Source organism: Ceratosolen solmsi, unplaced genomic scaffold (genome assembly GCF_000503995.2).
Source record: "Ceratosolen solmsi marchali unplaced genomic scaffold, CerSol_1.0 scaffold7, whole genome shotgun sequence".
Taxonomy (NCBI): domain Eukaryota; kingdom Metazoa; phylum Arthropoda; class Insecta; order Hymenoptera; family Agaonidae; genus Ceratosolen; species Ceratosolen solmsi.
This window is the reverse complement of record NW_011948413.1, coordinates 11,428,387-11,443,938: the sequence shown is the minus strand read 5'-3', so window position 1 is coordinate 11,443,938 and position 15,552 is coordinate 11,428,387. Positions and strand designations below refer to the sequence as shown.

The 15,552-nt window shown below is 29.1% G+C and overlaps 1 protein-coding gene across 1 annotated transcript in view; it reads left to right on the top strand.

Annotated features, from left to right (window-relative positions):
- Nucleotides 1-15,552, top strand: part of SLO2 (slowpoke 2) — a 162,237-nt gene that overhangs the window by 121,582 nt on the left and 25,103 nt on the right. The window contains exons 9-14 of the mRNA XM_011506186.1: nt 2,981-3,145; nt 3,971-4,191; nt 6,259-6,456; nt 6,947-7,173; nt 7,651-7,911; nt 14,339-14,500. Of these exons, the coding sequence (XP_011504488.1) occupies nt 2,981-3,145; nt 3,971-4,191; nt 6,259-6,456; nt 6,947-7,173; nt 7,651-7,911; nt 14,339-14,500 (1,234 nt within the window). The remainder of the gene's footprint in view (nt 1-2,980; nt 3,146-3,970; nt 4,192-6,258; nt 6,457-6,946; nt 7,174-7,650; nt 7,912-14,338; nt 14,501-15,552) is intronic.

The window sequence follows — 15,552 nt, the reverse complement described above, 5'->3', positions numbered from 1 at the left end:
ATAATAATAATAATAATAATAATAATAATAATAATAATAATAACGTATACTAATGCAAAAGTGCTTATATTTCAATGTTTTTTATATGGAGAAACAACCACTTTTCACCTCCTATGTTGTTTCCTCACGGAACTTCGGATCCATCAACACACGGGTGATCTTCATTTCCTCACTATTGTCTCTAGTGACATTTACATCCACCAATATCCCACCAATATATTCAAAGTTTTATTCAAATAACTACTTTACGGGTTAATAATACTTTATCTGCCGTAATATTAAATTGAAAACATTCTTCGGTCTATAATATTAATATAATATTTGAGTTATAAAAGTACTTTCAATAATGATAATAGTGCTTTCAATAATAAAAATAGAATTAATTTATATTTTCAATTGTGTTCGATTTATTGTTTCATAATTTGTATAATTTTAATCTGTAAATGTACATTCATAAAATTTTTCATCGAATTTAATGTTAACGAAAAATTAAATTGTCGAATCATATTTAAATAAAACTAAGTATCGAAATCTTTTGCTTACACTAAGAATACGAAATATCATTATAAAAAATAAAATCAAATGGTTAATATTTAAATTTGCATATTTTTAAATTAGACAAGTAGAAAATCATATTACGTATTAACTATTAGTTCATATATATTTATATATGAACTAATATTTCAAAATATTAATAAGAAACAAAATTTAATGCACAAGTATACATAGAAATCCGTTTCTTTCTTTTTTTTATTTTTAAATTATAAATAATATGACAAAAATATTTATAACATAATTTCATTTGAATTGAATTTAACAACAACTTTTACAATTGTACAAAATTAATGTATAATTGTAGATTCTTTATAAAATATAAGCATATTACCAAGCCATCAACATATTAAAGTAATAATAATAATAATAATAATAATAATAATAATAATAATAATAATATGGTACAATTTCAGTTGAAAACGATTTAATAAATGTAAACGTACCGTGTTAATAGCGAACTTACATAACGAGTACGAGTAAACTTAGCACTTCATTTAGATTTAAATATTACATTTATCTACTTTGTTACATGCACGTGTCGAGCTTGTTACTCGTTCGCATCTTAAACTAATCTAAGATAGCAGAGATGCCTAAAATATAATAGACAATCGGTTTACAAAAGGGTGATTAATTAAATGAATGGTTTGCTACATTCTTAAGAGGGATGGCGTAGCGGCGGTGGGGTTTGGGCGGGGGAGGGGGATGGGGGATGTAATAGAATTCCAAGTCACAGAATATGGCCTTTCTCTATATTCTCTTCCTGTCTCTCTGTGTGCTCCTTCTTCCATCTTGAAGATTCTCGCACCTTATGTACTTCTCTATCTCCTTTTACACTTTCCTCAGACAATTACATCCCTTCAGCTAGTGGACAAGATATACTAGGCTTCTGTTTCATTAGAAATTCGCAAATTTTATCTTGTGCAGCGCGTTCGGCTTTGTTATGGGAGACCAACATCAACTACATTATATGGAAATTAAATATCTTTCTAAATTTCTTGTATTTATTGTAATGCATATCTGAACAATAAATGATGCATTATTTCCGAGATATGTGATTTAAATTTTAAATTTGAGCTCTACAAAGAAACTCTTTATCCACCATAGTATTAGTTAATTTTGATGTTATAGTTCACAAAGGCCTTTTATTCATTGAAGAATAATATTTGTCCGAGTTTTATATTACATTGTTTCAATATTCCACCGAGTACTATATATTTTATCGCTTTTTGAAACAAGTTGACTCCTATATATAATTTATACATAGGAAATTGAGTTTTTAAACGAAAAAATAATAGTGATTGAAATTTTACATGCTTTTAATCTTTAACTGTCAAAATTATTTTTAAAATAAAATTATATATGAAGATTAATGTTTTCACGGGTATTAATGAAAAGGAATCATTTTGAAATTATGAATTTATAATAATAGATTAGAATTCAGATATCATGATAAAATTCTTAATTATTTAACTATAAAAGAATATTCAGAATTTTAAGGACTACGACATATGCAATATATATTTTATCTAATTATAACGATCACTGCCACTATTTTTACAACATTAAATTCGATCAATTTCTAATACATTGATTTTATTACCTCAATCAATTATGATTAATCTTAAAAACTAATATTATAAATGAATAGATGAAAATCTTCATAAAACTGATATAAAAATATTGAGCAACGTACTGAACGTACCAACTTATGTCTAACATAGTCTGAATGTTCAATTTCCATAAATATATAATATATCGTTACAATATATCGCAATAGCTCGTAGCAATATTTTATTCAAGGAGAATTTGAAAAAGTTCGTATATCGTTACACATTAATAACCGACAACGATTTTTCAAAGAAACGAAAAAATCGAACATAAGTTTTATTTGGCACGGATTTGACCCATCATTTTCCATTTTTTCCACTACTTGCAGTCCCAAAGTAGTTATCGACACTTAATTCCTTTCTTTCATCGATTCATTCGACATCACAATCGTTGTTGTATTACAATGTCACGAGAAAGTGTTAATCACGCCTTTACAAACGTACACACATGACATAAGCGAATGCAGATCATTTCTAAATATAAAGAATTATTCTTGATGATTAAAATTATTTTTTATTATTTTTAAAAATATAAATATTGGAAGCATAAAGCTTAATGGAGAGGAAATGTGAATTACAAATTACTTGAAATATCCTTCATGCATCTATTATTTTTAATGATTAAATTCAGTTTGTCAACTAACTTATTAACAAGTATTTCACCATTAATCCTCTGCATTTAGTTTACATAAGCTAATTTTATATATAAGTCTCACGTAGCTTGAGAATACATGTAGTAATGCGGCCAACCGAAGGCATCTAATCAATATCGTCCTTTTCGATATGAAATTTAAATTAGATGCATCTTCGTTCCTTAGTTTGAGCAGCTCGCATTCACGTGGATGGAAAGGCAAAAGCTTGGCGGTTCCTACTCGTCGCATCGGGCTCAAAGTGAAAAACACGTCGTAGTCTGTAGCACGACATTGCAAGCCGACACCATCATGGATTTTCTTAACGAATTCTACGCACATCCGCTGCTACAGGTGAGCAAAAAAGACGCATGACGTATATATATATATATATATATATATGTGTGTATATGACTAAACGTATAGATAGATGTTGTGCGTTTATCTATATATATATATATATATATACAAGATAGCTAGAGGATGAGAAATTGGGTTGGGACGAGGAGAGGGAGGGGAATACGAATAGAATCAAATCAGTCAACATGAAAAGCTAATGTGAAATCGAGATGGATAGAACTATAGCCGAAATTACGAATTCAATCAGAGATTATATTTCCTTAAAATACTTTTAATACAGACGATATTTATCGGGTAATCGATATACTCATGAAATTAATTAAAAAAGAAATATCTTTCTTTAAACAATAATAAACTTGTAATATACAAAATTTAATTTCAATTTCTATACACTCCTGTAATCAAGAACACTTATGTCGTCAAATATTGAATCTAGAGCATTTAATTATTATTTTTACAAATAGAGATAAAAATTTTTTTTATTCACGAAGAACCAATAATTTTCTACAAATAATAAAATTATTATTAATTAATAGTGAACTTGAATTTACAAAACTTTGAAAATCTCGGGAAATCCTTTAAGAAAGCTTTCACTTAAATAAAGAAGCGCGTCTGTGATCTTAGAAAGTACAGTCGTCAAACGAAAATAAATTCCCCTCTAAAATTAATTTACGTTAAGTCGACAACTATCTCGTAATTAGAGGAAGACCGACATTTACCTGATGAAAGTGGCTCCGAGGCACGAAGTAAAAACGAAATCCATTACCCAGACGATTTCCGTCCATTTATCAAATCGGCGTGCACCTTCCTTATTCGCAGGATTATTACGTAGTGCTCCTATCACCAATGGAGCTAGACACAACGATGAGGATGATCCTGCAGGTGCCGATCTGGGCACAGCGCGTCATCTACATCCAGGGCTCGTGCCTGAAGGACGGGGACCTTGCGAGGGCGCGCATGAACGAGGCCGAGGCATGTTTCGTCCTTGCGGCCCGGAATTATGCGGATAAAACTGCCGCGGACGAACACACGATCCTGAGGTAAAACGGCTGGAAAGTATGGCGTCGGGAGATAAAGCTCACCGACCGGCGGATGTCCTATCCGTTATGACGTTGTGGCATTGCAAGCTCCGGCTGATTCTCAGATTTGATACTATTTTGTCCTGAGATTTCGCATGGTTGATCCATCCGCTCTTATGGTTGGGTGCATTGGTCATTTGACTGGGAAAAGATTATCACGGGATGAGCTGTGAAGTCTACGGACATTGTGCAATATTCCACCGATATTAATTTTACATTAAAATCATTACAATAGAATAAGAACTTAATAATTATTATATAATGATGTATATTCTTATTTATTTTTTTTTTGTTTTATTATTGTAAGAATAGTATTAAAATATTATTGTCTATAAGTTGATGTGTTACGGTAAATATGTATAATAAAATTTCTAATGAGAAAAAAAATTTACAATTTTCCATTATAAATCAGCATCAAGTTATAAACTTAATAATGTAGATTTACATGAAATATTTAGTAATATATGTCCATATAAACAAATATTAATTAATATTAATATTATATATGTATATAAATTATTATTTATTTATCAGACATAATATAAAGTGTGACAAATTAGAAAAAATTAAATAACTAACATATAAACTTTACTAAACTTCAAATTAATTAGATTTTTCGTAATTGGACTGTTTAGAGTATTTCAATTTAATATGCTTTCACTTGCTTATTGGAAGCATAATATAAGTAACAATAGAAAATAATATGTTATTTAAGAATACTAGAATTAATATAGAAAAAGATCGATAATTTTTTTCTCGAAGATCTAATATATTAATACAATATGACATAAAAATCTACGAGTATGAGAAAATTCTAAAATCAAATAAGAATTATTTATCTTCCTTTATCGAGTATAATATTTTTATTAAAAAACTAATAACGAATAAAATACTAATAATCGAAAAACTTCTCATGTACTCTAAATCTGTTAATTTAATAATCCCGAGATTGTTTGTATTGTCATAAATTGTTCATCAAAATCTGTTTTATCTATGAGAAATAAACATAGAATTACATTGAATTTTATTGTAATTTAGTTCATGATAAAATGATCGTTTATTTGACGTGGGAGGTGGGGAGGAATTATCTTGACCGAAATACAATTAATAAATAAAAAAGTAAATTATATATCAATATACGTGAAGAGTACTACACTATCGGATGAAAGGAAATATGGAATCTGTGCGAAAGCTTTGATTGACAAAATCAATGCTTTTCATGTAGAATCAGTTTCGTGTTATTTTTAGGTTTTTTTTCTTTTTTTTACACTGATAATAGCTATTTTTCAAGAATAAATTTCCAATTTGATCCGATATCGTGTTTGACCAAATACAACATACACTTGATGTATGCATAACTATACCATGTTATCAAATGAAATTAATCTGAAACTTTTCAAACTGATATCATATTAAAATGTTTCTATTATTTTTTTATTAATTTTAAATCTCGTAAAATTTTAAAAACAATGTTAAATTCTTACAAATGGATTGAATCCGTGAAATTTCTATTTACCTTTAATCTCCAAAGCGACAGGTTTTTTTTTCAAATGATTATTTAATTGTTTAATGAAATTGTATTTATTCAAACCGTTCCTTGTGTATAATAATAGCAAAAATCTTTTACGTAATAGTTTTGAATTACAGTTGCAAAAAGCATGAAAATATACAAATACTAATACTACTCGAATCTTTTATTATTATATTACATTGTTCTTATACCACCTCTGAGCTCCGTATGATTCTGTGTCTTATATGCAGCCATTATATTAGTATTTATATATATATATATATATATATATATATATATATATATATATATATCATTAAAGAAATAATTTGAAATTAAAATTTCATGTAATGCGTAATAATTTAATTAACATTTTACAATATTATTTCATGCCTATTTAATTATTCATTACCTTCGATAACCGTGAAAACCTGTTACAGATAATGAAATGTACCGATATTAAGGAATAAAATATAAAATACACCGCTTTATAAATGTAAATATGATAATAATTATAGATCATGGGCTGTGAAAGATTTTGCACCGAATGTGCCGCAGTACGTGCAGATATTTCGACCAGAAAACAAACTCCATGTGAAATTCGCTGAGCATGTGGTATGTGAGGACGAATTCAAATACGCACTTTTGGCTAACAACTGTACTTGCCCCGGTGCTTCAACTCTTGTTACACTTCTGTTACATACGTCGAGAGGACAGTAAGAAAACTAAAATTATGAACATTTAAATGCTCATTTTACTTTTATCTTTTTCACTGTTTAGTTTAAATTTTCATTTAATTAAAATTGCCATATGTAAAGCTGTAACAATAGTGAACAAATTTTTCCTTTAAAATATTTAACTATGTTTTTATAAAGAAAAAAACCTGTTAAAGCAAACATTGTCTCTTAGAATGAAAAATACGAGCGTAAAACTATCGAATCTTAAAGTATAGTTAAATGATATTTAAAAATACAAATAAATACAATATAAATACGATAAAAACAAAGATGATTTCAATTCAATGCTAAAAAGTAATACCCAACTTTAGGAATTATTAATAATTTGCATTTTTAATAATACAACTTAAATAAATACTTTCATCTTCATTATTACATCGTGAAAAATAATTCTGATAGTCGCTAGAAGATAAATACACTCGCGTGTATAATGCATCGATTCAACGGTCATCTCTTATCACGTTCATAGGGAGGGTCAACAGTCGCAAGAAGAATGGCACAGATTGTATGGCAAGTGTTCCGGAAATGAAATCTACCATATAATCTTAGGGGATTCGCGCTTTTTTGGCGAATACGAGGGTAAATCCTTTACTTACGCGTCGTTCCACAGTCACAGGAAATATGGGGTTGCCTTGGTCGCGGTAAGGCCTGCCGAACTTCCCGAATTTTACGAAGACACCATCTTACTTAATCCAGGTTTGCAACATATCGCATAAAGTATTCATAAAGTATGTATGGCAAATGTATCTCATCTCATAATACACGAGCAATTATAGGAATTTCAATTTTAATTGAATATTTTTGTGCGAAAGAAATTCTAAATAATTATGAAAATTGGTTATGCTGGTCTTACATGACTGGCTGGCAAGTCCCATCGTATTATTCGTGAATTGATTGTAAACGATCTGCTATCACATTAACCAAACATGCGATGATATTCTCGCTGTTCTATAATAACAAATAATATTCCTATAATAAAAATTCGTCTATAAGTGTCGAAAAATTGATGAGATGTAATAACAACGATTCTTCGCGTGTATGCCGCGGTGCTTGTCAAAACCAAATAACGAACAATGCGCAAAATTACTCGATGGTATTAGAAATCGATTTAAAGCTTAATATATTGTGCGAGAGGAAATATTTGATGAAAGGAGCTTGTATTGTCGCTCGTAGGTCCGAGACATATCATGAAAAAAACCGACACGTGCTATTACATGAGCATTACGAAAGAGGAGAACTCGGCGTTCGTTGTGGCGAACCACCAGACCACCGGTATCGTCGCCGACTCCACGCAGGTCGTGATCGAGACGAAGCCCGATCGCAATCAGGGCATCGGCGTAAGCGGCAGCTGCACAACTCCGGGCACCACGACCACGCTGACGGCGGCCTCCTTGGCGACCGCGACGACCACCTGCAGCAATCCAGCGGGCAATGGTACTATAGCCACTAGTAGCGCGTCCCTCCGCTTGAGCGTTATAACAACGAGCAACGATGACTATGAGGGTACGGTCGAGTCCTCGCCGAGCCGCGGGCGGACTCCCTATTGCCCCGGTACCGCTATCTACAAAAGGGCCCACTCCCGACTCCCACAAGTTGTATTGCAGGTCCTCCCTAGCACGCCCGCACCACTCCAACACCACAACCTACTGCTCGCATCCGATGTTCACCGTGAGTGTCGCATGCCTTCATCGCTTATCGTCGCTTTGCCCGGCTTTCACCTTGCTTCAGCCTATTATTCCATCTAAGCCCGGAGCATTACGTATTGATTGTCGTCGAAGTACCGTGCTGCTTGAAAGCTTCTTTTCCGCTTTGAAGTCTCGGCTGCATCGTCGACGATACCACACGACCACTGCGCTCGGGCTTACCTACGCTTGCTTAAAGCTCTAGATGCTATAGCGCAAGCGCATCAATTAAGCTAACTCTTCTTAACTTGCGAATATATTTTCAATTAGAGGGGTTAATAATGCTCGAACGTTTATTCATAAATTGCATTATGCGATCTGTAGAGAAGTCTCGTCATATCCACTAGTAGATGAAGCGTGATACTTTCTTTTGCAAAATGTCCATCCCGGGATAACCCCGTGATTCATCGCGGTTGCTTCCTTACGCGCCATTACTTCTCCTCCTTTCCTTTCCATCGAGTATTATACGAATGGCTTTTATGTAAAAAACATTATGAAACTTTCAAATATGACTAATAACGTTGAAGAAATAAGAGATTTTTCATCCTGTTGATTCTATTCGAATTTGTTGAGATTAATATTCCATGGAGAGTTATACTATTTTGCTCATATTTACCCGCGCTAATGTGACAAAATTCATAAGCTATCGTAATGGATTATTTAACGACAATATTTTCAAATATTACAAAACGAGTGCTTTAGTGTCTTAATTAATATTTCAAATACAACACGGAAATTCATGATTATTTAGACCGAGGAGCTTTCGATGTCTATTAACAAAGAAAAGTTTCTAACAATACCCTCAACTAAGACTACAATACATATTATTAATAATATTTTTTTTAATAAAATTAAAATAATTCCATGATTCCTTTATACATTTTATTACCTTTTCCCAGATATTTTTCCATCCTTATTTTATTAAAAACGTAAGACGTCGACAAATTACGAGCATTATCAAATTAGTATCTAATTATAGACTATATGTTAACGTTAATTACATGGCACAACAAAGTTTATTACTCGAAACATGCATGTTAATAAATGATTCGGATATTGTGTTTTCAGTATTCGGATAATTTATTTATGCGATGAAATACATATGTAAATGAAATCTCTTTACATAAGTGTATTTAGATAAATTTGCGTAAATAAGAGAAATTTTTATTTTTAATATATTAATATTGAAGACGAATATAAATTATTGTACTTTTAGTATACAGAAAATATTTACTATATTTTTTTATTTTTTGCATGAAATTTCTTGAATTTTTGTTATTATTTTGGTTTGCATTAATATTATAGAAATATTTTACAAAAAGAAATATTTTAAAAGTCCAATTTTTTCAAACTCTACTGACTAATTTACATACATATTAATATATACATTTGTATTAGTATAATTTACATAGATTAATAATAGTATCGCTAACATTGAATTTACACCGACAATTATTTATTTTCATGATCTTTTTTTTTTTTTTTTTGTTTGCTTACATTGTATTAGTCAAGTTTTAAAAACTGAAATTCAATTTTATTTCATTCATTTACGTATTATTATTATATTAATATAATAATATAAATATTACCACAAATTTTAACAACGCTCAGCGTTTTAAAGCGATTACTATGCGAATGTATTTTTTTTTTTTTTATATTCTATAATCTTACGTTTGTATGCCACGTTTGTTGCTTGACAAAGCAATAAGTAGAACATTTTTAAATATTATTTTAAAAAAAATCAATTTCTGATGTTAAATATAAATAGGATTAAATACGATAGGATATATATTTTATTTGATAAAATTAGCTAAACTTAACTCGAAAAGATTTTTTTAAGTCAATTTTATTAAGAATAATCCATTAAAAATCATAGAGATTTAAAATTACCCATAAGTATAAATTTAGTCATTAAGGCTTGAATTAAATGAGAATGAATTTTATTATAAACTTCATAAAATTATCATCTAATAAGAATCTTAATAATTAAAAAGAATATTTTATCCGCTGTTAAATATTTTTGAAATGAACAAGAATCTGCTTGTCCTAGAATCGAAAACATAAAAAACCCATTTCTATTTGCTTTATCAAGTTCGTCTACTGAGACATTTAAGTACGGAAGTGAATTTCAGTATTTATAGCGATTCTCCCATAGGACATTGAGGGGTAGAAGGTGAGAGAGCGAGAGAGAGCGAGAGAGAGAGAGAGAGAGAGAGTGACAAAGATAGAGAACAGAGGGACCGGCAAAATGACTCTGACTGGCAGTCGCGTGAGTGAATATCGCGCACCGAAGTGTACATGCATGCATTCACGATATTCTAGGAGCAAACGGTGTCCAAAATAACGTACCGGGTAATTTCTTGGTCGCTTGCTGATATCCAAAGACAGAGCTAACCGTGTTTCTTCTCTCCGTCTCTCTTGCCAGATACCTTACGCCATACCTTAGTCGAATGTCCCTGATGCACTTGCTTTAATGCAGATGTGATGCGCTTTGCGCCATTTATTATGTCACGCGTGCATCTCACCTCGTTGTTAACACTTTAGAGAAGTGGGAGGAAGAGAATTTGAAAATGGCCTTGATATTATTCACTAATACAATATCCTTAAGAATTTTAACGACTTTACTTGCTTTTTCCGAATTTTATTCAATTGAATTTTGAGATTTTTCTTGTATTTAGCAGCATATAACCTCCAAAGATTTACAATCATTTTATTTACAATATTTACAAAATTATCATCGATTATTTTGTTATATTTGATGAAGCTGTTAATGGAAATTTTTATTATTAAAGCAAATAAAATAAGCAAATGTGGATGGTGAAAAAGAAAAGAGAAATAGCAAAACCTTTATAACACTTGTACATAGAAGTTTGCATTTATAGTTGCAAACACATGTAATCGAAAAATGTATAATTTATATTTGTCCTTCCGTTTCGAGAAATATTAAAAATTGAAGGATAGTTTAGATAATAAAAGATTTGCTCTTAAATAGAAAATAATTTAGCATAATTTATCATTATCAGGCGTATGATTATTTCATTATAATTACGTAATTTCATTCATTAATTTTACTTTTTATTACTTTTTATACCATTTTAATATTTTTAATTACTTTAATATTAAATTTTAAAACATATTTTTTTTTTTTTTTTTTTTTTTTTTTTTTTTATATTAATTTTGAATTCTCGCTACGATTAATTCGAATTTATTCGTCTTTTCATGAAAAATTTTAGCTTGCAACAATATTTAATTTTTTTTTGTTCCATTAGCTTTGCTTATGATCAGCCTGCTCACCCAACTATTTGCAATCCCTACAGTTGCCAATATTATATTTATATTTTTCCATCGCCTAAGTGTTTAAATTTGATAATAGGATATGATCGTTAATATAATATCAGATTAATGAATACAGAATGATATTGGCAAAAGAAATCATAAATTTATGCGATATATTAGCTTGTCTTCAATGACAATTGCTTAGATTATATACTTTTATTATGTCATTACTCTCTATCTTCATGCGAATTCGATAATAAAATTTTTCCATTATTTGTCTCAGTTTACTAATATTTCAATCTTCTTCCTTATTCCCCGTTAATAGTGAATCGTTTTTAGGCACAATTAATTTACCATCATCCATTAAATCAAAAGAATCTGCATACGATAATGCATAAATCGTACCATTAATCTAAATCCCTTTTATATTCATTTATATATAGATCAGATAATTTATTCCATAACTAAATTGAATAACATTGCTCATAGCTAGCAGGTCTTGTTTTAATCTGACATAGATTTCAAACGGTTCGTATTATTTCCTATTCATGAGATACAATAACAGTGATTAAGACATTTACATGTACAATTAATTATTATTTTGATAATCCTGAAATTCGATGCACTGTCGTATCCGTAAATATAGAAATATTAATGTTGTTTATGTAATGCACTGAAAATTGACAATTACAAAACTAAAGAATTATTTAAGACTTTTGCGAGTCATTTCTTTTCCCTTATTTAAATAAAGTCGAACGAAACTTGAAAGGAAGCCTGAGACTATAGTACTATCAGGTTTTAGAACTTTTTCCCTACCCTTTGCTCAGGACTTCACTCACCTCTTGCAACTTGCAAGTACTACTAGAAAACCATAACGAACAAAAACGAAGATACGGACGTTATTGGAGAGAAGGCGAACATTGTGGGAAAGCGGGACTGATGTGACCAAGAAGAAAAATAAATTTTATCGAAATAACTAAGACGAACACTTCCTCGCTCAACTTTTTCCATACTCTCAAACACACTATCGAAAATTATATATTTACTCTTTTCATGAAATTAATTTTTCTAATTTTATCGATAGAATAATAGCCCTCTGTTGACATTACTTTACGTTGCATTACATAATCTTTATAATATTAGTTAGATTAACTTTGGCCGGCGCTCGATATCCATCGTTATTTCAGTATAATCAATGACTTGAGTAAGCAAAAGACTAAATGGTAAAGAACATTTTCATCACTTTACGTCCACTCTTTATTTATATAGGAACAAACGGTATATTTTTGTTATAACGCTCCTTATCATAATCGAATTTCATAAATATCTTATATAGATAATATGGACTTTCTATACGTTGAATTCATATTCGAATTATCAAATCATCCAACTTGTTTCAGTCGATTTTACAAGCAACTTGAAAAGTAAGATATATAGATAATTAAAGGATATGAAAGCTCTGTGTAAAAATCTGAAAGTATGATCATTTAACGATAATAATAATATACTCGTGCATCACCTTATAAATCAATTCAAATAAATTTATACTAATTATCATAATATAATAATATTTTGCTTATGGTACAATGCACGTGATTAAATTGTCAACGGATTGATAAAAATGTTTATAAATTTGAATTATTTATATTTTCATCAAAGGATTGATCACAATGGCTATTGATAAAATTCAAATAAAATAGCTGAATAATGTCAAATAGATTATTTATTAAAATATGTTTTACATACATGTATATTGTTGATAGTAAAATAACATAGGAGAAAAAATTTTTTTTTTTTTTTTTTTTTTTTTTTTTAAATATTCACATACCTAATTACTTTTGTATTACTATTATATTTGTATTACTATATTAATAATATTAGCTGGTTAATAATAGTAGTGATACAGTGTTGTGTTTTTTATGAAATATATGCATGTTGAAACAAAAAAATTTTGTTTTATTCGTCTGATACTTATTTTATAGATATCTATGATTTCTCTATAGAATTTCCGATTTAATGATTTTTTTCTACAACAACAAATGATAGGATCTAAAAGAGACTATTTCAATAATCTTTTATCAGTAGTAATAAATTACTTAATCTACCTACTTTCAATAATAAAATGATTCATTAACATGAATTTTATTTGTATTGTACAGTTAATATTTGTTAGTATTTTGTTCTTTTTAATATAGTGAAAGCATTTCAATTTTTGTTTTATAATCGTAAAAAATAGCTGTAGAAAAGTAATATATAATAGAAAATCTTACATAATTTTATATTGCTTATGATTAAGATAAAAAATTATGTAACTCCTTATATTCGATATGCTTATTCTTATTCTTATTCACATTATTCTTTATTTCGATATATTATTGTATGAAATATTATAAAGTTTAAATGAATACACTTAGATATGAATATCCATCTGGCATATATTTAAATATAAAATGTGTATATAATATATAAAGATAATATGAAATGGTTTTAAAAGGATTTTAAATAACAATAATCTCAAGAATAATGTGTCGCTTTGAACATAATTAAAAAATTAATATTAAATAATTATTTTTATGTTTATTTATAAAAAAATTATACACATAATTTATAATATAATGGGTGGATAAAATATTAAGCACAATTATTTTTTATATCTTTCAATTAAACACTTAATAGTAATTTTCTCACAAAACAATTTTTATTCGCATACATTTATTCTCTCCGGTCAATCCTATCAATTACGTATGATCTATTTTCATGACTTTGCAACGAATACATTTTTTTTTTTTTTTTGCATAAAGCTACCACTCTCGTATAATAAGAACGTAGTTGCCGCAAATTGACAAGGCAAAGCATTGGTCCGTTTATGCAGACTTACGTAATATCGTATGTTTACACTGTAGCAACTTATCTCGATCCTGGAGGATTAGGGGACTCGAGGCAGTGTTTAAAGGACGGAAGTTCGTCGCCGCAAACGTCAATGACCGGAAATCATCTTGATGTGCCACGCTCGCTAGAGCCAAATCCTAATCTTCTCAGTCCCGAAATTCTCACTCAGAGAAGAGGTAATCCATTTGCCTGGGATCCCAAATGCCCAGCTTTATCAAACTTATTGCGGCATTAGCACATTTTCCTGTATAAAATATCAAAATTTCGCACTTCTCTTTAAGAGTTTATGAAAATGCTTCGGTAAATTCTTGTTCAAGTTGCGAAACTGTTTAACGAGAATTCAGTTCTACCAACTATGAAGCCTTTTAATTTGTTGGTTACTAATTTATGCAAAATACTTTTTGTTCGGAGATGATTAAAGCCGTTTAAAGTCGCATTACTAAATGTGTAAATTCTTCTAGAAAGCCATTTTAGTTAATCGAAGCCGCAAAATTATAGTATTTAAATGGTAAAAAAATTATTTTTAATATTTATAATTATTGCTTTGATATTAAATAACAGTTTATTAATGTTAAATCTCATAAATATATTAAATAAAAATTAGTCAGGCTATTATTGAATTTATTATTATTCATAATCATTTAATTTGACATATATCAATGGATTTAAAATCAATTGTCTGAATTATAAATGAAAAATTCATGGAAATGAATAGAAATTTTTTAAAATTTTTACACCCAAGTAAGGAATATTGGAAATGTATGTAATATTCTTAAATTTTCTATAATCTATATACATTCGTAGTATCTAACTTTATTCTTTCAAATAATATTATAAAATGCGTTGTTTCGAGGACACGAAGAAAACTTAATAATGTAAATGGATGAATAAATATCAATAAAAATAAATAGATAAAATAAAATATAAACTTGCTTTACTTTAATGAAGGATAATTCACTTACTGCAAAAGTTTATTAATAGAAAATCTATAATACTTTGTTGTAAATTTATTTTTATTCAATTGATAAATTTTACTATGTATACGATAAACAATATTATACAAAATTATAAATTATTTACTTATTGAAATTATCTTTCGGATGCGACGATGTTCCATTCAGACTAAACGTCATATTACAGTTCGTGAAAATAAATTTTTCACGAAACAACTTATCATCTAGTAACTATTCTGATTGCATTTATGTGGACCAAAATTTCGATTCAATGA